The 22,890-nt window shown below is 42.7% G+C and overlaps 1 protein-coding gene across 3 annotated transcripts in view; it reads right to left on the bottom strand.

Annotated features, from left to right (window-relative positions):
• Positions 1 to 21,331, bottom strand: part of dgkb (diacylglycerol kinase, beta) — a 62,400-nt gene extending 41,069 nt beyond the window's left edge. For 2 of the 3 annotated variants that reach the window (XM_034211438.1, XM_034211439.1), the window contains exons 1-7: positions 20,861 to 21,331; positions 18,629 to 18,768; positions 14,090 to 14,166; positions 13,435 to 13,455; positions 12,475 to 12,622; positions 9,034 to 9,171; positions 5,878 to 5,927 (exon numbers count right to left, since the gene is read on the bottom strand). In XM_034211438.1, the coding sequence (XP_034067329.1) occupies positions 5,878 to 5,927; positions 9,034 to 9,171; positions 12,475 to 12,622; positions 13,435 to 13,455; positions 14,090 to 14,166; positions 18,629 to 18,698 (504 nt within the window). In that variant the 5' untranslated portion in view covers positions 18,699 to 18,768; positions 20,861 to 21,331. Of the gene's footprint in view, positions 1 to 5,877; positions 5,928 to 9,033; positions 9,172 to 12,474; positions 12,623 to 13,434; positions 13,456 to 14,089; positions 14,167 to 14,412; positions 14,484 to 18,628; positions 18,769 to 20,860 lie in introns of those variants that run through there. The other variant, XM_034211440.1, reaches the window with a different exon arrangement.
• Between the last annotated feature and the right edge of the window lie 1,559 nt (positions 21,332 to 22,890).

Here is a 22,890-nt window from a genome sequence, read left to right as displayed (position 1 = left end):
AGAGTTGGTCATTGCATCGAAACTCTCTTGACCTGTCCATATAGGTGCGTAAAGCACGGACTGGGCACAGCAAATTCAGCCGCTGTTCCTCAGAGGAACACAGTGGCGGAGGAAATGCCTCAATGTTAATGGGGGTACATGAGCCAACCACCTTAGGTACAAAGGCAGGGTTGGGCTTCAGCAACACTCTCGTTTGCCCCGGGGCAAACTGAGTGCATGAAGGATGTACAGAGAGCGCATGAATGTCACTGACTCGCTTGGCAGATGCCAGAGCCAGTAACAACACTGTCTTCAGTGACAGGTGTTTCATGTCAGCTTCTTCCAGGGGTTCAAATGGAGGTCGAGTGAGCCCATCTAAAACCACTGCCAAGTCCCATAAGGGCACCAGTGACCTGGAAACAGGGAGGAGCCTGCGAGCCCCTTTCATAAAACGGCAGACCAAGGGATGTTGGCTAGCCGTCTTTCCCTCAAAGCCCACATGGCATGCAGCAATAGCAGCCAGGTACACTTTGATCGTAGAGAAAGCTCTGTGTTTATCAAATCAGGTCCTGTAGAAATGATAGAATCACCCCGACAGGACATTGAAAAGAGATGTGTCCTTTTTGAAGGCACCACTCCTCAAACACCCTCCACTTACAGTCATAGAGGGACCTGGTGGAGGAAGCTCTTGCACTCTGAATAGTGTTTATCACCTTCTGAGGGAGTCCCACTGTATTCAGGTTATACCACTCACGGGCCAGGCCCATAGTGCCAAGCGCTCTGGGTGTGGGTGAAAAATCGTCCCCCCCGCCTGAGACAGTATGTCCCTGCGTAGCGGGAGCTGCCACGGCTGCCCGCACAGCAGCTGATATATCTCCGCCAGCCAGTACATTGCAGGCCAGTGCGGAGCTATTAGGATCAGTGTGTGGCATTGTTCTCTCACTCTGGCCAGAGTTGGGGGTATCAGAGCCAGGGGTGGGAACGCGTACAGAAGGACCGGAGGCCAAGCGTGCGGGAGCGCGTCCACGCCTAACGGTGCGTTTAAATCGCGCATTGAAAAGAACAGCTGACATTGAGCGTTTTCTTTTGATGCGAACAGATCCACCGCGGCCCGGCCGTAACGCACCCACAGCTAACTCACAATCATTGGATGTAGAGTCCAGTCTGCATATAGTGGTGCACCTCTGGACAGCAGATCTGCCCCGAGGTTCATCACTCCTGGTACGTGCGTCGCTCTCAGAGAGAGGAGACGTCCGCAGCTCCATAAGATCAGTTTGCGTGCCAGCATGTGTAACTGGAGAGAACGCAAACCCCCTTGGCGGTTTATATACGATATTGTGGTCGTGTTGTCTGTCCTCACGAGGACATGATGTCCTCTGAGAAAAGGCAGAAAGCGTTTCAGGGTGAGGAACACCGCTAAAAGCTCCAGATAATTTATGTGTGACCGTTGGAGGTCCAGAGACCCCTCACAGGTCGACCTTCGTATATACCCCCCCAGCCCGTCAGACATGCGTCTGTGGTGACCACCTTCCGCAATAGGACAGCACCCATAGGCAAGCCCCGTACTAGAAAAGTCGGGTGCAGCCAGTGGCGCAGTGCCATTACGCATTTCATAGTGACCATCACTCTCCGCGCGCCATGACGCACGGGGTCCAGTCTGAGGGCAGCTACCCAGCGCTGATACTCCCTCATGTGTAAGCGTCCCAGTCGTACCACCAGGATGGCTGACGCCATGAGCCCCAGTAACCGCAGACATGATCTGAAGAGAACATATTTGCGTGCATGGCTGGAAATGAGCGAGGCAAGCCCTGAAGGCTTTCACACTCTCTGCTGACAGGCGGGCTGTAAAGGGCACCGAATTCAGGCGTAGGCCCAGGAAGAGTACAGTCTGGGCTGGGGACAACATGCTCTTTTCTGTTTATTACGAAACCCAGGTCGAGCAGTTGTTTTACGAGGACATTCGTCTGCGTAATAGCCTCTTGCTCCGACTGTGCGAGCCAATCGTCCAGATAAGTTGCCAGGCGAATACCCTGTTGTCTTAACGGGGCTATCGCGGCTTCCGTACACCGTACAAACACTCGTGGGCTGAGAGACAGACCGAAGGGAAGTACTCTGTACTCGTAACAGACACCCTGAAAGGCGAACCTCAGATATTTCCTGTGTGGGTAATATACTGGGATGTGGAAATACGCATCTTTCAGGTCGACTGATGTGAACCAGTCGTTTTGGCGCACGAGACGCAACAGAGATGTGTGAGTGAGCATTCTGAATTTGTATCTTTTGAGATATTTGTTCAGAGCCCTCAAATCTAATATAGGCCGAATCCCGTTCCCTCCCCGTTTGGGAACGAGGAAATACTTGGAATAAAAGCCGCTCTGACTCTGTTCGGCGGGTATTATAGATATAGCCTTCTTGTCTAGTAGCGAGAGGATCTCTTGCTCTAGAATATGGGCCGACTCTCCCCGGGCTTGCGAATGCAGAATTCCCGAAAAGTGAGGGCGGGGGTGACAGCGAATTGGAGTCTGTAACCCCGTGTTATTGTCTTGAAAACCCAAGCAGAATCTGTGAGCATCCTCCACTTTTCGCTTCTCAAAGCGAGTGGAGATGTCACATCTCTGTCGTCTGCCCTCTGTGTCTTTATTTGTTGTGTTATGGGGCCCTCTAGTGTCTGAACACGATGGTACCCCAGGTTGACAACCCCGGTCGACACTGCCCATGCGCGTGGCGGTGATGCCTTCACAGCCCCGTCCATCGTCCGCCTTCTGAGAGAGGTAGCAGCCACTCTTAGAAGGGGGGTAGACGTCAGACTGTTTATTGTTTTTATTGTCTTTCTTTTCATTTTTATTGACTGCGCCCTTGGCTTTAAGCCTGGAAACGACAGTGGAAAATGATTTATTAAAAGACAATAGTGATGACATGTGTTTGTGTGACTTAAACGAGCAGCGGAGCTTGCTGTCGTTGATGTTAAGTCCATTTCCCTCATGGCGCGAACTTGAGGATGATGTTCTGACATCACTCGAGGCGGCGGGAAGATGGGGGCATGGTTGCACCCCGGAAACACATGAGCATCTAACACTGGAACGTGTTCTGGAGCTGGAGAACAGGGAACTTCCAGCTCCTTTATCGAGGAGCGGAGAGGAGGCTGTCAGGCCGCTCCCTCTTCTTCTTCCTCGTCTGGTGGCTGAAAGTCTGGGCCGACTGTGCCTGAGCGGCTGCTGCCGGAACCGGAGACTTTCTTGGCCAGCTCGCCCTCGCCTCGTGTCTGGGCTGGAGACCCGGGGCGGGCTGTGGCCTCTGCTGTTTCGGGATCTTGAAACGGGCAGGACGTGAGGCAGCCTGAGCGAAGGACTGCCACGGGGCCGTTGAAGGCGGCGGCTGGACCCTTCGGGGAAGACAAAGCTGGAGAGCCTCATCCTCCTTCTTTTTGGATTCACACCGCTGCTGCATCGAAGCTAGAGCGGAGCCAAATATGCCCTCGGGAACAATAGGCATGTCCAAGACGTCCTCTTTTTCCCGGTCTGGAAGGTTTGTTAGGGTAAGCCACCTGGCTCTCTCCTGTACCACCATTATCCCCAGTGCTTTGCCCGTGGCTTGGACTGCACAGCGCTGCACACGGAGGCAAATGTCCGTGATCGCTGCGATCTCGTCCCACACGGCAGGCTCAGGTTTGATCGTCATGTCCTCGCAGAGCTCCGCCTGGTAGGCGGTCAGCAGCGAGGAGACGTTGAGCGCCCTGGCGGACTAAGCTGCGGCTTTATCGGTTCGTTCGGTCATTGCTGACTGGAAGCGGTCTGCCTTTGCCGGTAGCGTGGGGTTCCTGCTCGGTGCCGAAGCCAGCCGCGGTTGGAGGTGGGCTGCCATCAGCGGTTCCATGGGCGGCATGCGGAGCAGGCCGAGCTTCTCCTTTCCGACACAGTCCAAAGAGGAGGCACCCTGGATTGGGGCCTTGTTGCTGAAAGGGCGGTCTCTCCACGAGACCGACACCTCGTCCAGCATCTCTGGAAAGACTGGGAGAAGCTGCTTCCTCATCCTCGCTGCTTGGGGCAAGTTCTTCCCCACATAGCGAGATCTGCAGGTCTCCTTGGCCACTTCAGGCCAGGGGATGTCCAGCCTGGACGCAGCGCGTTGGCACACGGCCTGCAAGTCCATACTGAGGCAGGGCGAAGCTGGTGTGCTTTCGCCCGGGGAAGCTGACATCGCCTCCGGCTCGGCAGCCTGGGCAGATGAAACGAAGATGTCATCTTCGTGCTCATCCGAGTCGGACAAGAGGAACTCAGAGGCATCCTCTTCATCCTCCTCCATATAATCCAGCTGTAGGACATCCTCCGCGGGTGGAACCACGGTGAGGTCCAGTTGGGAGCCCCAGCTTGACACAGCACGGGGCTCCGCTCTCGCGGCTCTTGCCGCCACCGGGCCCCAGCCTGACACGGCGCGGGGCTCCGATTCCGCGGCTACCACCGTTGTTGAGCCCCAGCCTGACACAGCGCCGGGCTCAATCTCCGCGGAGGTCGCCACCATGTCCCGATTGCCGGTCGGCGAATCAACGGACATGAAGGGGTCCCGTCCCGACAGGCTAGCTTGGTGAAACGGGCACAATGTCCGCACGAACCGGGGGTATCGATAGCTTCCTGGGCATGTTCCAGCCTAAGGCAGGACGAGCAGACCTGGTGTGAGTCCGTGCCCGAGATCCTAAACCCGCAGCCGCAGAGCAGAGCCTCCGACTCCTCTGGTGTGAGGGAGAGAAGGGTCCATCCTCGTTTGCCGGGGTGTCGGCGCGGAGGGACAAGCTAGTAACAGGTATGTTACCGAAAAAAATCCAACCTTATCGTTATTCCGAAAGGAAAAAACGACGGGGTAGATTTTTCTTTAAAAAATATTAACTGGTGTGTTAATATCTTTCTTATCTCCGTCTCCTCTGGTGTGAGGGAGAGAAGAGTCCGTCCCCGCCCGCCGTGGTGTCGGCGCGGAGGGATAAACTAGCAGGAAATATTACTGTTTGAAGAAAAAATCCAACCTTACCGTTATTTCGAAAGAAAAAACGGCGGGGCAGATTACAATATTAACTGGTGTGTTAATATTTGTTCAATTCTTCTGCAAAGCAAAAAAGTAACCGGCAAGCGCCCGTCCACCGAATGTTAGCTTGGGTTCAGTCTGTGGACCGTTAAGCTAGCCCGGCTACTGATATTCGAGATGTGCTCTGAAGCGAGAAGAGGTGTTTTGAATGACGCTGCGATTTAGCGCAAGCTACTTAAAGGGTGGGTGGATTCCCTGACGTAGACGTCAAGATCACCAGCCAATCAGGATTGGCGTAATGAGATTGATGCTTCTGTTTGCATACGCGTTGAGGCGCATCCCATAGTGAGACATCGAACGGAGTGTTATGAATGAGAACTGGATGGCCTACCTGCCTGTCAGCCTTCCATCGGGGCACAAACTTACCTCGTGCCCTCATTGGTCATGTGTGCGTTCGTGTGTGTTGGAGGAGGGGCTCTGTAAGGAAGTGGCAGATTTTTTCCGGCTGTGTATTTTCACATTCTAGCGCACTTGAGCTGCTTTCTCCAAAATTACCTACCCCACCTTTAATTGATTATTTATCAATCAACATAATAATTATCTGCACATTTGTAATGTATGTTGTCGGAAGTATTTTAAGAGGGAAACTAACTGTTTGTGAAGAAGTTGTGATTCCATATTTGTTATTGTTTTATCTAGAATATAATCTGCACAAAGCGATAATAATTGACAGGAGAGTGTATCCTGTCATAACTGTTCTTTGTGTCTTGAGAGCAGACATTGAAATACAACTCATTAGACTTGATCATTAAATACAGGGGTAATATCAGGTTCAATTAAGCTTCTTTTTTTTAATTAATCCCAGTGAAAGTTGTTCTTATTTACCGAGCTGTCCAAAGAGCCATTTCCATCAGTGTCATAGAGGCGAAACATAACTGTGGAGACAAAAAACAAAATGTCAATCTGCAGCATACACAGCCTGTGCTCTACACCCTGAGGGTTAGTGAACAGAGCAGTTATAGGCAGGAGAAACACAGAATTCACTGCTCCATAAAACTGCTCTTTTTTCCCTCTCGGCACTTCACTGCAGGTAAATACAAAACATCCTTATACTGAAACTTTAAGTGTCTCCCAATTGCCACTCAAAAGTGTCTCCATGGAAACAGACAGCTCCCACATCTCAGCTGTGATTGGCTCTATCTTTTTACATCACAGTGATGCGTTAACACCCTCAAAGTCTTTATGTAACAGAATTGAGACAATAACAACAACATGACCTGGCCGCAGATCATTTCCATACTAATGTCTGCTCTAAGAGGTGCTCTTACCCCCCCACCCCATCCTGCCTGACGTGCTCGAGGTGCAGCAGAGGGGGGGGAGGGGCTAACACCACAGGGAGTTGACGTCAGATGGAGGTTCGTCAGGCCACTAACGAGGAGCTAAGTGCCAGTTTCCTGAGTGGGTGTGACCATTTGGGGGTTTAGTAAAAAATTATGAGAATTGTTACTTCTGTCCACAGTACAAAAGCAGAAAATAGTTTTCTCTGTGGCTCTCATGAAAGAAAAAACTAATTGGAATCACTTAAATCTATATATATATATTGATTTAACTTAAAAATATGTCTCTCTACATGGATACAATCATTTCTATTAAATATAAGAATAATACAATTATGATTTTTTTAAGAGACAAAAGATGGTTTCATTTACAGTTTATAAGTGCAGTACCGAAAACAAGAGAAACTGCACGGGAACAAGTTACATTACATATTTTAATTTGTTTAAGTTCATAACAATGCAGACATCTGAGCTGGATTACCAGAATCTGCTCATTTTAGATGATCCTGATAGTGATCAACATGCATTGAAACCAGAGCAGTTCTTAAACTAACCAGCAGATGGAGCTGTCCACCTGATAAAATACCAATAGTGGGGTTCGCAGAGTTTGAGAGAGGCAGGGATACAGGCAGGAGAAGAGCTCAATAAGACATCATCCATAGTTAAATCCATGATGTGCTAACACACAGGCAGCATCAGTTTAATTATTTAATCATCCTTGAGCTTAATGAGAGCTACTCTACTCAATAATTCAGGGAATGGATGAGAATTATAGCTACGCAGAGAAAAAGGTCTGATGTCCAATTAAGTGATGTTACCTTGTGATAAATGCAATTAAGAGATGTGGGAAGATGTGGGAACAATTGAGAAGGGAGACTTAATGGGAGCTGCAATGATCGTCTCCAAAGAAAGTTATAAAGATAAGTGTAAATGGTGGTAATTAAAAATTAGGAAACCAAATTTGGTTGTAAGACAAAACAACAGGAGGAAGAAAGGCAAAGAAAGGTCCAGTTTGAATGCATGAATTTGCTCACAACAAAATACACCAGAGACTGAAACTCTGACTTTATAACCTCACAAATAGATGCACAACGACAGAAAACAGGTAGAAGAAGATACCTGGACAATATTTCACTGGAAAATAAATATGAATACAAAATCCCAAGGTAGATTGTTTTTAGAAAATATCAAATATCTGTTTGGTACAAAATAAGATGACTGTGTATTATCAGGGTTCCCTGCTTTCCCAGGCTTATGTTCTTATGTCATGTTGACCTCACAGACAGTAGTTGTAAGGATGAGCATTTCTCACAACTCAAGATGAGAAAGAAAATTATTCAATGTTTGAGTTAAACACAGCTGAGGACCAAGGTACATTTAGACAATACACTTGATAAATATTATTATTTTGGGGATTTTCTGATTAATTGATGTCGTTTCAATCTTTTGTACCCGAGCCAGTCCAATGTGTGATTAAGAAGTGTTGAGATATAATTCTCAGCACCTGGACAAGGTAGTCGTTTTTGTTTTTTCAAACCAGTGGTTTTATTTATTTGGGACCAAAGCTTTATAGACTTTGAAAGCAAAGAGGGATGGCTATAAGCTTATCCAGGCTTACATGTAACGTGATAGTCATTTTCAGCGGTGAAAAGTACTCTAAGTGAGGTACTTATATACACATTTAACTTGAGTCTTTTCTTTCCATGATCTCATAGGCAAATATTGCAATTTCTACTACAATATTAATTACCAGCTTAAAATACTAGTTTTTGCAAACATAATGTATGAAGATTCAAGAAAAAACACATTTTGTTATATATAAACTACCCGACAGTATATATAAGTACTGCTGAAACGATGTGTTAATTAATTGATTGACATAAATGTATAATTGTTAACTATTTATTTATATCTTACTACCCATAGTGAAAGGTGTCTGTTTGGCATGCCCTTTTACACCATTGTAACACAGATTACACAGTTAAACAGATGTTTTCATTAACTGTGAAAGTTATATCATACAGCATGTAACCATAGCAACTGTAGTTCTGCTGGATGCTGCATTAGCAGATCAGACCAAACCAACCATGAGTTACATTGACTGAACATAAACTTTGAAAAAAGAACAAAGCCAAACTTACTTTCCTTTGATTTGTGGCCATGGTATAAGCAACTATAACACACTCAGTATGCCCAGTTCAAAACAGAATAGACTCCACCACATTCATTATTTTTCTATAAAAGGACTTTAGCTTTGTGTAAAATTGTGAATTGTAATTTATCACTCGATTATTTCCTCAATCCAATTAATGAGTTTTGTCCCTAAAATCTGAAAAAAAACATAATTACTGCCATTTTCAAAACCCTTTGTGACACCATTGATTGCTTGTTTTTATACCAATACCACCAAATGTTCTGAATATATGGTAGCATTTTTCTACAATGCAACAGAGCAAAGATTCATGGTTTGTCCTCTCTTGCCCTTTGTCTTTCTCACTGGACTTCAGTCTGACCTTACTGCTCTCAACCAGTGACATTACTCCTGCCCTTATAGTGTGTGGTTTTTCTATTCAGCTCCAAGTGTTTTATCTCTGCAGTTCATAAACCTGGATTTTTGTACTTGACGATACAACACTGACTTTCTAGATTCTCAATGTATAAAGGCATAGGAGCCAAAAGCCTTGTGATGTGGGGGGACACTCACACTCCAGCTTGTCCTCAGGACGCCCGCCCTCCAGCAACGAGAGGTAACACACGATGTCCTTCAGCTGCACCGTATCCAGAGGCTGTGGCAGTGTGACTGTCTTCAGAGGGGTTGAGCTGCCTTTCATCAGCTTCAGCCCTGCAGGGAGACGGATATGAAAGGTCAAAACATCCTCCACAATGCTTCTAATGTTAGCCCAACAACATCCTGGCACCACATTAGTCATACAGTGAGATTGATCAATGGTGGGTGTCCAGTTCACAAAAGGCGAACAAACAATCCAGTTTTAGTCTTTGTTTTTAAATCAGGGCTGGATTATAAAACTGTACTACCGTTTTTCAACCTGATCTCATTGTGTTCAAACAGTAATGATCAATACATGATTATTAACGCTGCTATTCCTATTGATTCCCTACTCTGGTAAACTGACATAACCGGCTAATCAGCTATCTACTAAAGGTCCTAGCTTTAAACTGCATCCAGCTTTTTTATTGGCACTTACGTCACTAGTTTTTCTTTGTGGTATATAAAAAACTGTGTTGTCTCATTTGCATGAGCAACACACGGTAGAAAGAGGCATTTGTGTTGTGTTGGTATTTAATACCACTGATGAGAGTAATTGCTTCATCGGGTTCATAAAATATGCAACAGGCCCAAGGCTTAAATATGGAAACACAGTAAGTATAGTCATTAGCAATGGCAAACAGGTGTGCAAAATAGAAATACACACTGAAAAGAAAAATGAGAAATGTACATACATGCTCATCTCGCCGTTATGAGCAACTTCTCCGGGGTACAAATGCTGCGCACAAATTTATTTTTTCTCTTTCTCACAAACAGGTTAGCTTTGACTCTAGTCTACATGCTGATGTGCAAAATCATCAGCCCACATTGACATCATTAACACGCTTTAATATTAACTTGGAATGCCTAGCTGGGATTTAGGGTAATTATCCCTTTCTAACGACTAAATATCGGTCTCATTAACAGTTTTGCAAGAATTCCAATTAGGAAACTAGGAGTTTTTGAAAGCTTTGAAAAGTCTGATTTGGCGAGTTAGAAATGAGAACTGGTCGGTGTGTTCCAGGCCATAATACCCAAAGTATGTAGTGAATTGAACATATTCTAGAAATGGTTGGCAGGACTATGACAATAAGAAGGCCACTGTTATTTCTTAGTAGTTTTGAGTGCATTTGAAATAGCTTTTTCCCATAAAAGCAGGTATCAATTGAGATTACAGTGGACTGTTATGGGAGAGAGGAGCATTCAGCCTAAGGGAAAAGTTTTCCATTTACTAGTCTACTTTCCAGTACTCACTATGGTCATGTGTTTTGGGTAATGACTGAAAGGACATATTTAATACAAGCAGCTATGGTAACATTTTCTTACAGTCAGTGTATATACACAGCTACAGCAGCCATAAAATAAGTTATTATGCTGTTTGCTTCTAAAGTGCTTTTATTGGGAAATAAACCTCTTGTTAACGTTGTAAAAAGAAGACTCCTGTGTGCAGACTGAGCAGTTTATGGTAGACGGGACATGTTAGTTCTCCCATCTGAACTCAGATGAGGATCTGGGCTCCATGGTGTGAGGACTTCCTGTTCAAACTAGATCAATACGGCCTAATAAACACATTCACAGCAGGATGCACTGACTCAGCTCAGCACATGCTCTGGGAGGTAGGGGAAAACAATGTGCATTAAATAAAAAATGCAAATAATACAAATCATGTTAGGTGATGTGCCGAGTCTACATTAATTTCATTTTCTGTTGATATAAAAAATGTGTGAGATTTACATCCAATGTGCTGAATATTTACCCATCATGAATATATGCAGATATCTTGTATTACATTATGTAAGATATAGAAATAGAAGTGACACGCAGGTTTTATCTCTGAAACAAAAAACCTTTATGTATTAAAGGAATTAAAAATGTTTTATCAGATGTACCTGTTGTGTTATTAATTATTTCAGAATATGCATGCCAAGGATGATTTATTAGGTTTAATTGTCCTTCATTGATCTCTTTATAATGCTTAACTGATGCTAGTATATTCATCGCTACACTGCAGGTCAAACACTGATTTTATAAAATGTCAGCAATTTGTTTTTAGGTTTGAAATAATGCCAGAGTAGAAATCCCCTGCTACAAATGTTCAGCTGAACTGTAGCAACCTTATGTGCTAATGTACTGTTCAATCCCCAGGGAGAATCTTCTCCAATTCCATCAACTGAACGGTAAATGCTGCTTTTGATCCTGCTGCTGTAAGCTTGGGGTAAATGCACACCAAAAAGCAATTTTATTATTTCAATTACTGCATCTGTGCGTTTTGTTGGACATTAACATACATTAATGATAACAGTTGTACACAATACATCCTCATCTGTAGCTGATTACAGCAGTTATCAGCATCATGGAAACACATGCTTAGCCAGTTGAGTAGCACTTGAAATGTTTGGCTCTATGAAACCTGATGTACTTATATGATTCTGTTTTCTTCAAGTTTGTATTTTGTTGGTCGAACGCACTTATTGTAAGTCGCTTTGGATAAAAGCGTCAGCTAAATGCAATGTAATGTAATAATGTAATGCTTATTGTGCTGTTAAGAAACATTTAATATTGTGAGATCTATTGACACATTTCCTTGCACCCCTCCCCCTTAGTTTCATGACACAGGTGACAGTTAACTGTTTAACCCTAAGCAGACATTTGGTCATGCAACATCCGTATTACCACTTGCTTTAGTTTGCTGTCTTTTATAAGGAATTTGAGAATTATTCAACAAGAAATCCTGTGCCTGTGAGATTAGATTAGTCATCATCTGCACATCATGCAAAAACACTCGTAACATCAGCACTAATTGTATGTCATTATCAATAGGCAGACATTGGACAGTGTAAGATGCTCCTTTAATAGCCTCAAACACAACCAAGAATCAAAGTGAATGCTAAGAATTGAAAAAATTACATTACAGGTGATATCTGGTCAGAATTGAGATATTGGCCGACACAATGGGGTGTTTGGAGTATGTTCTAGAGTCAATGCAGGGGAAGGCTGTCTCTATTATCAGTAACTCATTATCACAGCAGAATCAAATATAAGTGTAAATACTGTAAACAAAGGAAACCGTAGCCAAGACAATTGGCAGCCGCAACATAACAAATTGCATTGTGTGCCACCGAGCTGAACTTGGCAGGAAATCTGTAATTATCCGATGGCACAAAAAACAGATTCAAAAAAATGTTGCGGCTGTTACACAGTAAAGAAATAAATCATCACCAAAAAGTCACTAAGGAAATGCTGTTAGAGCATTATGGAATAAGGGACACATTGGTTGCACTTTAGCCACAAATGCTGCAATGATTTCATTTAAATATTAGTAACCAAACACCAACAGCTTGAGGGTTTGCTATGGTAAATACTTCCTTTAACACTCACCAGAGACTCTGGGTTTGTCAGAAGATGAGGGACTGGGTTTGGGACCCTTGTTGCTAAATGTCATGAAGAGGTGTTGACAAAACTCTTCGGGGAGTTCGCTCTCCAAGAACGTCTGCATGAAGACCTTGAAGCCCTCAAAGTCGATATCCTATAAAAACAAACATGACAAAAATAGAGCATGTTGATTGTCATGGTGAGCTGAGCTGCAGTTGAAACTGTTTTACTTTTTGGCGTCTGCGATCACTTGCTAAAAGTTTCAAAACTCTTGTTACAGAAGTATGCACTCAGAAAGAGTGTAGATGTGGGTGGTGAAGATTGGTTAGAGTGCTTTCAATGTTTTTGCAGTTTATGTTCTGTGGTCTTGCCTATCATTTATTTAGGTGTACAGCTTTGCCCATCCATGTGGTTGGCTGATAGTTTAAATCTAGGAGTTGTTAATGTTTTAACACATTTCGATTCAAGAAACACATTACAGCAGTAATGTCTCCTAAAAATGATAATCCCATACAACCAAACTGCATTGTGAATTACATTTCAAAGCATATTTTTGACAGTCTCGTTCTTTAGTCAAAGTCACTGGAAGTCCACCAAATGCCGGCTTACAACATGAAAACCAAATAATGTTTTTTTCAAAACCAACCAAATATTTTAGTTTTGTTTCAATAAACATTAACCACATTTTAAAACAACATAATCCAAGGACCACACATGTCTCCCTCTAAACCAAACTAAATATTGTATTTAAGTTATATGGGAACCTAATTATGTAGGAGACAAGATTGCATTTGTTTACTGTGTATAAATGCATTTCTCTATGAATGCCGTTAACTTTATTGCTCTCTGAAAACATGTTTTTGTTCTTCACCGTCACAAAGTGTTGAGTTATCAAGCGTGACACCATACAGTATGAGCAAACACAACAACAACAATTTAAAGTGAGAGGTGAAAGATGAGCGTTACCTGGCTGAGGATGTCGTGCTTCTAAATCCGCAGCATTGTAGAAAGAAAGAAACCCAACAGGTTTATGGTTCATGCAGTTATCACAAAACTGCATGGCTTCATATCAAAATGTGCTAAATGTCCATTTTACACCTAAGCATGTGAAAACCCTAAAAAGGCATGATAAAAACAGCGTGTAGTTCTCTGGATTAACTGCCACGACATTAAGAGGTAATAACTGTCTTGCAACAATTATCAATCCATGCATAGTGGATTAAAATTGTAAGAGTAAAAAGCACCGATCACTGTGGATTGAGATTATGGTACTTTCTTTCCCAACCTTAAATATACATAATCAAACAAATATGAAATGTTAAACATTTGTATGTACAATTGTTACCAGCTATGTTCTTAAAATCAAACGTATTTATGCCAAAATAACACATGACGTTTTCAAGAAAGGCCTAAAAACCTTTCTTTTTTAAAAAGCTTTTGATTAAACTTTTGTTTCTTTTGTTTGTTTTTAGTATGCCTCCTGTAGCACCTTGGGATTGCTGTTAGCAATGAAAGGTGCTTTACAAATCGAATTTATTATTATTATTATTACAATTGTTATTTCTCAATGTTTAGAAATATGCAGATAGGCGTACATAAAGTATAAACTGTACATACGTACCTCCTCTGGATTGTATTTTGCCAACACACCATCTCCATGGAACTCCTGCAGCACATCCTTCAGCTTCTTGGTGGAGTCTGACAGAAAAAACGAGGACATGGTAGTGATTTGTGTGTTGTGTTACATTTCTGTTACAAAGTTTGGCTTCTTCTCTCATTGTTGAGTTTGTATTTGAATAATAAAGATGTATTCACAGTACAGTCTGGACTTTGTCAACACTTTGAAGAGCTGCTGAAACCTGGTCATGGTAATTAGTGTCGATGCAGCACCATAATGTCTGCGTTACACCCTCCCACTCATGAGTCAGATATGAAAAAAAGTACCTTATGCTGTTGACTACTGTGTCACCTCATGTCAGCAGCACATGTTAGCTTGCAGGCTAAACAAGTTCCACCTAGGAAAAACAGTTTGAACAAATATTCAATCCTAATTTTTAAAAAAGCAATAACACAATGTAAAAAAACAAACTGCGTACAAATGCATACAAGATTAAAATAACCAAAGTAATGGTATCAAAATATACTAAAACTGCCATACTGTAGGTACTCATGCAGGATGGCTCATTACACAAGAATAACATTATTATCCACCACGAGTGAAAAATATTGCGTGCATCTGCCACGTGATTCTGACTTTCATCCTTGCTTTATGCTAGCCTATACATTTAATGAAAATTGGACCGGTAGGTGACCAAAATGGCAAATGTAATTCACCCGTTTTAAAAATACAGTTTTAGCATTCAGTAGACAACAAAATATCTTGAGCATTGAGGGATTTGCTGTGATAACTACTATTACTGCAGAGTGTTTAAACTTTAGGAGTCCTGCTGCTGAATCCATTTGCTGCACCACAGATACCAGGTTATAAATGTAACAAGTTAATTAAAAGTAACATTTTCATATGCAGTTTAGGGCCTGGTTCACCCTTCACAAAGCTGTTGTTTGAACTTAGAAGTGCTTCATATTAGCTTTGTTTTCTCTCCCCTCTGAACAGGCTCAATTAGCACAAGGAAACGCAGATCTTTGGCTCCTAATGTGGATAAAACAGCAGTTTTGCGCGCAGATACTGTACTCCAAAACATCATCATCTACTGTATATAACGCAGCCGGACACCCTAATGTAAAGTTGCTGTTCATTAAACAGCAAAGCGTGTCACTGATTGGTAATTAGCTGGTGCATTTGGATTTAACCTAGCAGGTAAAAAAGGAAAGTGTATTGTAGTTGCTGATTATTTTTAGGGATGCACGATAATTATCGGCCCGATATAATTATCGGTCCGATAATAGGAATTATGACGTCATCCCGATAAACCCGATAACAGTATTAATAGCCCCGATAATATACAATATATTTTTTTTGGGTAAAAAAAAAGAAAAAAATACTGCGGTGTGGGTGGATTGGGATGAGGGGCGCTTGTTTTTCACTCGGCTCCTCCCGTTTTGCCAGTACTGTGGTATTAGTGGTTTAGGAAGAGGGGAGTTCTTCACAAATCCAGCGCTCCCTAACTCATGCCTGGCTGTGACGTAAATAGTGTGCGGCCGTGAAGCCAGGACAGTAAACAAACATGTCGTCGGTGGTATGGGCGTTGGAGCTATGTGCAACTCAAGGCATATGCTCGAACCGGAGCTGCCTGGACGCTGCAATCATGTTGCGCACTATCCGTGCTGAGTGTGCTGACTTTTCGTACAATGTCCCACTGTCTGGCTTCCTGCATAAAGTCAAGTGCTCGGCGCAGTTGTGGCGAAATGTCGCTCCTCTGTTTTCATTTAAACAGCTCCTTATATCCGTTAGCGCAGCTAGCTAGCACCAGATGCTAACAACAACAATGCACGTAAGGTCTCTCTCTCGCTCGCTCGGGCCACACATACGTACACACCCTCCCGGTCCTCCAGATGGCCAGTCGGTGCCTGCCGGTGAGCGTGGAAGTGTGGTCTGCCACAAGCGGGCGGCAGGAGCGGGGCTGTCAGCATCAGCTTGTAGATGGTATTTTAAACTCGATGCGCTCTGAAACTACGGGGCGGCCAAGGAAAAAAAATACACATGCGTTAATCGCGTTAAAATAATTAGTGGCGTAAACATTTTTTTGTTATCGGTATCGGTCTTGAGAAGCAGGAAGTTATTGGTATCGGTATCGGTTTCAAAAAACCAATATCGTGCATCCCTAATTATTTTATATTCAAAATCAGTCAAAGTTGGGAAAAGTGTATCATTAATGTTACATAATGTATTTCACTATATTAAACTGTCCATACATCTGTTGCTAAAGGTCTATTAGTTACAAAGCATTATTAGTAGCTGATTTTCTGCCCCCATTAAGATGTGCTTTTGAGCTCCTCTTAGCAGGCACTAATGGCTTTGGACCTTTGATTTTTTTCAGTATGCATTTTACCAACAGTGAGTAGATATAATTGCCTCGCATTGGACTGTGTGTGTCATCATTATTGACCACCTTTATTAGCACGCTGTCTACACAGACCCATTATGAAGCAGAGTGATTACGTATCCACCGATTGCCTGTCACATTCACCAGCCACAGCTGAATTACAATGTATTTTCTTAATCAGGCTAAAGATGAAACCATTGTGTGGCATACATTAGTCAGAGGACATGACTCATTTCTCATAGGTTTCTAAAAACACACTGAAGATCTTTAGAAGTAAAAGAATGTTCCCTCTGTGAAGCAGCACTGGGCTACATAATACACACATTAGCAATTATATCAGACAAAGAGAGTCTAACTGTTGTGAGATAGATCTCAGGTGTCTGATTCGGTGCACAGCTATTAAAATGTTATGAAAGTGGGCCCGGCTCACTTTAATGAGAACGAAGGGAGACATTCAGTAGGAGGCGAGATGAGAGGGGAGGCTAGCAATGTGATGCCCATTGTTGCTGCTCAGAGAATGGGATATTTTATAACCTTTAGCTGCACAGTGCACAAAGCGCTGCCCGGAGCTCGTTGAAACATGATTATCCAAATCTTTCTAGCGTGCACACACGCCTTCACGCAGGCGTGCACCCACACCGAGACTCTTTAGTTCTCCGTTACTGCTGTGCTTTTTTTCATCCTGCCTTTTATTCCAACACAACTACACGCTTCTGTTAAGCCTCATGTCTCTGAAACATTTACTTGTTTAATTCCAAAAACTACTTAGCCACCACAAAGCAAAACATTGTAAGAACATAGAAACAAAAAACAGAGCCTGATTGGCTCTCGAAGACTGTGAATGTGGAACAATGTTGACAATGTATGACAAGGCATTGTACATTTAAAACGAAGAATTGTCATTACCAAGGAAAACAGTGGAACTAGAGGTCTTAGGTGAAGAGCATCAATTATTAAGATTTATAGCCAGTTGGTGCAGTAGTTGAAATCTCGAAGGTATCATGTTTGACACTGAAAATAGCTGTAATATATTCCACCCTGTGTCTACACCCTGGCACAAAAAGCACTTATATATATAAAAGTTAAACACCAACAACACCATTTCTGGTGAAAGTGAGTTCCATTGTTTTTCTTCCTGCAAAACAATTTACTCCGACTTGTACTTTCAAAGTCCGTCCAAAACTATGTGTGGGTGGTGCACAACATCCCACAGTTAGGCTGCTAGGTATCGTCATATTTTCCATCCCTGGTACCATTTCAAATGATGAAATGTGTCAACATCTTGGAGCGTAACATAAACTCCAGGCATCCAGAGCACAGTCTGCTGAGCAGGGGAGCCATTTGTTGGGTTGCGAATGAATCATTCAGAGCTAAGGCGGTACCACACAGATTACATGCTTCAGCAGCTTGAGCTACCTACATTAGCATGACGAACATGCAGTGTGAAATTACGACGACAACATTTTATCAATAGAAGAAGGGACGTTGAGATTAAGCAGGGAATTGAGTCATGTAGTTTTAAAGCAGACAGAAATTCTCTTGATATTTTTTAACTGGATGGATTGATGCTATCGTTAATGTCTCTCGATGTAAAGGGAGGATTAGTGGAGATATAAAGGCAGAAATTGGGATCATGCTAACTTTCCAATAACCCAACCGGATGAAGTGAATATGTGCCATTTGTTATGGAGTGCTCTCTAATGAAGAAGGGAATACGTTGCACCTGTTGCCTGCCTTAACAGTGGTCACTTCTCATCTTTTATTGTTACAGGTTAATTATTATATATGTTAAAAATGTTCCTTACAATAGTAACCAACTAATGCTGCACGATAAATAGAAGGGTCTGTTATTGGTATTGCCCGTTACGGCTTCTTTTAATTTGTGATAAATGAAGTTAAAAAGTGGTCAAAGACATCCCTGAAATCAACCTTTTCTTCTCCTCTTTGTTCTGAGATCCACAAATTATAAGAAAAACACTGGTTGATGAAATGGATTACTTGGAGCTGAGCACCTGTAATGGCTTCCTGAGTATCATAACACCTGTAAAATGACACATTCAAGCAGAACATGATCACACGTACAAAGAGACACCTAGAAAAATACATTCTGCCCTTATCACAGCCAGGCACAAACAGAGAGTCCCTCTCCTACTCACACTGAGTGTAATCCTGCAGCAAGGCGAATTCAGTTGGGGTCAGTGTGACCCATTTGTCCTGGCTGCTCATCGTGTTCAGGCCTTTTCTGTCCGTCAGTCGAGCATTCCCCGGGCAGCAACACACAGCGGGGAGTCTTACTCTGGAAAACAAACAATATCAGATAATTGCCCATTAACAGCGGAACAAATCTCTTATTACTTCATGGCTGTGAAAATGAAAAAGAACGGTAAATTCACCAAATAGATGCACCCAACTAATCTATATATGGCTGAATTGGAGCTTGTTTGCAATAAGCTGTGTTTTTTCTATATTGTAAAAGGTCCAAAAAACTCTAGATATATCAATACAGACAATTATTTCGAAATGTCATTTTGCCTCAATTCCCAAACACTTTCCCCAGTTCCCTGCCTCCGTCTGTAGCTGTCATCTCAATGCTTGGCAAAAGAAGAGCCAAAACGGGCTTTGGTCTCTTGATCGCCATGTTTTGATAGATGTTGCAACGATTGGACATTTCAGGCATTGACTTTTATGTGAAGCAGAACAGATGACTACAGAATTCACCATAATTAAACATTTATGGAGACCATTTTTTGGATGGAAACAAATAATAACAGAAAAGGGCATATCACATAATGGGAACTTTCTGAGAACATTTGACCTAGGTACATAACATATACATAAGGTCTACGTTATTGTTGCTTTATAACACTTGGAATATGCATAGTATACAGATTATTTGTGATTCAGAGGAATGCAAAGAATATGGGAGTGAGGTGGGTGACATTTCTGAAGAAAAGATCCACCCCAAAGTAAAAACCCAAATCTACCATCGGCTTAACGGATGTTTTCAGGGGGAAGCATTATGAATTGTTGGCAGCAAGTGGAAGGTAAGAGGAAGGGTCCTTGTGTGAAAATAATCACAATGGTGCTGCTTTTCAAATGACGTTCCCTCAGCTTGAATGGTTGCTATGATGACAACATGATCAACAGTTTGTCAGCTGTTACTTGTATTTTTTAACCGAGTCCAATATGTAGTGTTTGACTAGAGGTAAATTAGAAGCTGCCAGTGTTCCTATTAAAATACCATTATAGCCATTTAAACAAGGTTTGATTCATTATGGAGAACCAAAACAGGAATGCAGCGACTGTTTAAAACAGAATCATGCACAATACAGGAGCGTGGATCAAGTGTTAGCTGTTGTGGAGGAGGAGCTCCCATCATATGAGTACAACATCAAGGCTTTCCCTTACTATTTGTGTAGCTGTCAAGCGTGTGTGCGTGTGTGCGTGTGTGTGTGTGTGTGTGTGTGTGTGTGTGTGTGTGTGTGTGTGTGTGTGTGTGTGTGTGTGTGTGTGTGTGTTGTGTGTGTGTGTGTGTGTGTGTGTGTGTGTGTGTGTGTGCGTGTGCGTGTGTGTGATCTCCAGTGTAAAAGGTATACTGAAACCAGGAATCAACAAGTAGTCATGTTCATTCGTGAGGTGGATGGATGTGTGTGAGAAAATAAATTACATTGATGAGTTATAGATGTGTCTAATTTAGCTTGGACGTCTGTTTGCCTGTGTTTATGCAAGTGCGTGTGTTTATTAATTCATGGGTGAAGACTTTCCTGATGGTACAACATGATACCCCTTTATGAAAGGATAATTGCATGAACAAAATATATACAAAATAAGAAGGCAACATTAGTATTATATTGACACAATGTAAAAAGGATAAGCAACACTCAGTACAATTTGCAGCCACCATTGATTGTGTGTGAACACGCTGGGTGCGTAGGAATCAGCCTCCCTCCTATAAACTTTGATCTGCAGCTGGAGCTGAAACTACAAAACACTCGGCATGGTCTTCAAGGTTTCACACACAAAGCCAAAGAAGGAGCTGATAGAGAATCTTTGTATTCATCTTAAATGTCTATGACTCTAGTACTCCTGCCATGCACTGCACTGTAATGATCCTCTCTCTCTATCCAATGTTGCCTAACTGCAGTGCATCCTCAAAACACTCTGCTGGCATCCATTCAACAATCAAACCCATTTCCACAAATGTCATCGGATCATTGTCCTCCAGTGATCCAGTGAGTATATTCAGTGTGGATCCATACTCTGTTCACCACACTGACACAAGATCTAAGCTCAAACATCACTGATGCCATGCCGCTCAGATATAATAGGTAGTGGCCACTGCGACATACAGCAACATGAATGAGATGTGGTATCAACATGAAGCTCACCTGCTGCAGAGCTGGGGTTGACCACCAAGAGAGGAGAAGGGAGGAGTCCTCCAGGCAGATGTTTTCAGATGAAGCTCCTCAGCCACATTACTGCCGTATCCTTCTTTCGGTCTCCTTCAACTGCAGGGCAGAAGTGGGTGTTTGTAATTAGATAGAGGGTGAGTGTCTGTGTGTGAAAGAGAGGAGATGAGGGAACAGAGGCAGCAGTCCTCTCCGCTGCATGTCAGAGTATGAGTATGTGGATGGTGTTTGTTTTTCTGGTCAGAGCAGCTTCGCTAGGGATGTATAGTGGTGAGAGAGTGAGAGCGCAAGAGAGAGCGCGAGGGGGAGAGGGAAAGAGGGAGAGGGAAAGAGGGAGAGCAGAATTATCCAACAGTGCTCAGCCTGCAATGATCAGTTTCCATACTCCCGCTCGCTCACGTCACATCCCTCCCTCAATCTCTCAATTCCTTCCCCCTCCCTGCCCTGAAATAAAAAAGCCCTTAGGTCCTCTGCTCTCTTGCTTTTTCTGTGTGTCTCCCTCTACTACTCCCCCCCTCCCTCCCTCATTCTTTAAAGCCATCTCTACTCTGGCAACAGTGGCACGCATCAACCGACAGCATTAGCATTCAACGCGACAGGCGGTAAGTGCAGCAACCTGTGGGATGCCCTAAGAGAAGGCGGGAAAAAGAGGAAGATGAAGACAGAGCGAGTAGAGGGTGGGAGTAGAGCACAGCGAGAGCAGAAAAGATAAGAAATGGGGACAAATAAGAGAAGAGGATGAAGATGATGAAGGGGGACAGGAGATGGAACAGGACATTTTGTAACCAATTCTTTATTCCCCATCTTATTTCCTGGGGACACAAAACATGAGGTACATTAGCAATCACAGCATGCATACAGTGAGTGTGAATTCAATAATAAAATACCTATAAAAACCCTACGCTGAGAACAAAATATTAAAATGTGCAGAAATCTCTGGTTTAGATCTTTGGAAAATAGGAATCCAAAACTCCACGTTTACTATCAACGAAGCTATATTTAAGGTCGACATTAGGCTACAGTTTTGAGTGACAACGCAAATGTCGGATGATGCGTAAGTGTCCAGATTTCAAGAAAAAGGCTTAAAAAAAATAATCATTGTTTACGTCTATTGTAGTCCCCTCCGACAATATGGCCATATGTCCTCAGGGACAGGGGAGGAGGAGGTGAAATGCGCATTTTTAAATGTTTGTTCGCCTCTAGGATCCACTCGGGCTTGAAATTACTCGTTTTTATTTTCATTTACCAAAATCGTCATGTCTCAAAGGATAAAAAACCATAACTTTTGTGAAATTATGTTTAGAAATAAAGCTGCTTGAGGCTAATGTGTTCTTCCATCATTGATATTCCAAACAGTGTCATGACATTTTCGATACTTAGCCCACTCTCTCTTCCACAGAAATGCATGATGAGTGCACATATCGAAATGAGCTCAGATTCTTAGGTGGCCTCCCTGAGAGCAATCAATAGTAATGAAGTCAGAGGGTAGAGACACAGCATCAACACATGAGCCCAGTCCAGTCCATTTTATTTATATAGCCCAATATCACAACCCTCCCACAGGGGCCTTTACAATCTCAAGCTGTAAAAACACTAAGTGCTTTTCAACCCAAATAAGTGTGTAAAAAAATATACATGTACAAAGTGAAGATAGATCCAGAAGGAGTTTAAGCAGATCCAGATTTTTAAGACAACTGGACAAGACAGTGTTAATTAAAAAAGATAGCACGTATTTGATGTCATTTCATTTGATCAATGAATCAGAAAACAAATCAATAAAATAAAATATTAGTAACAATATACATAATTTAAATCACACCCGTACTGTACACTTAAACAATAGCACACACTGTTTTGAGAAAGACGTTATGCGACACAAATTCAATCTTTTAATATAATAATAGGGAAAACATGTAAATCGCAAAAATGTTAAACAGAAAACACAAGCAAAATGTTTACTGTTTACAATGAATTGTTTTTATTCTAAAATTACCCACTTTTGCAATATA

Source organism: Gymnodraco acuticeps, unplaced genomic scaffold (assembly GCF_902827175.1).
Source record: "Gymnodraco acuticeps unplaced genomic scaffold, fGymAcu1.1, whole genome shotgun sequence".
In the NCBI taxonomy this organism is placed as follows: Eukaryota; Metazoa; Chordata; class Actinopteri; order Perciformes; family Bathydraconidae; genus Gymnodraco; species Gymnodraco acuticeps.
Note: the sequence above shows the minus strand (reverse complement) of the source record. Positions and strands in the feature narration are given on the sequence as shown.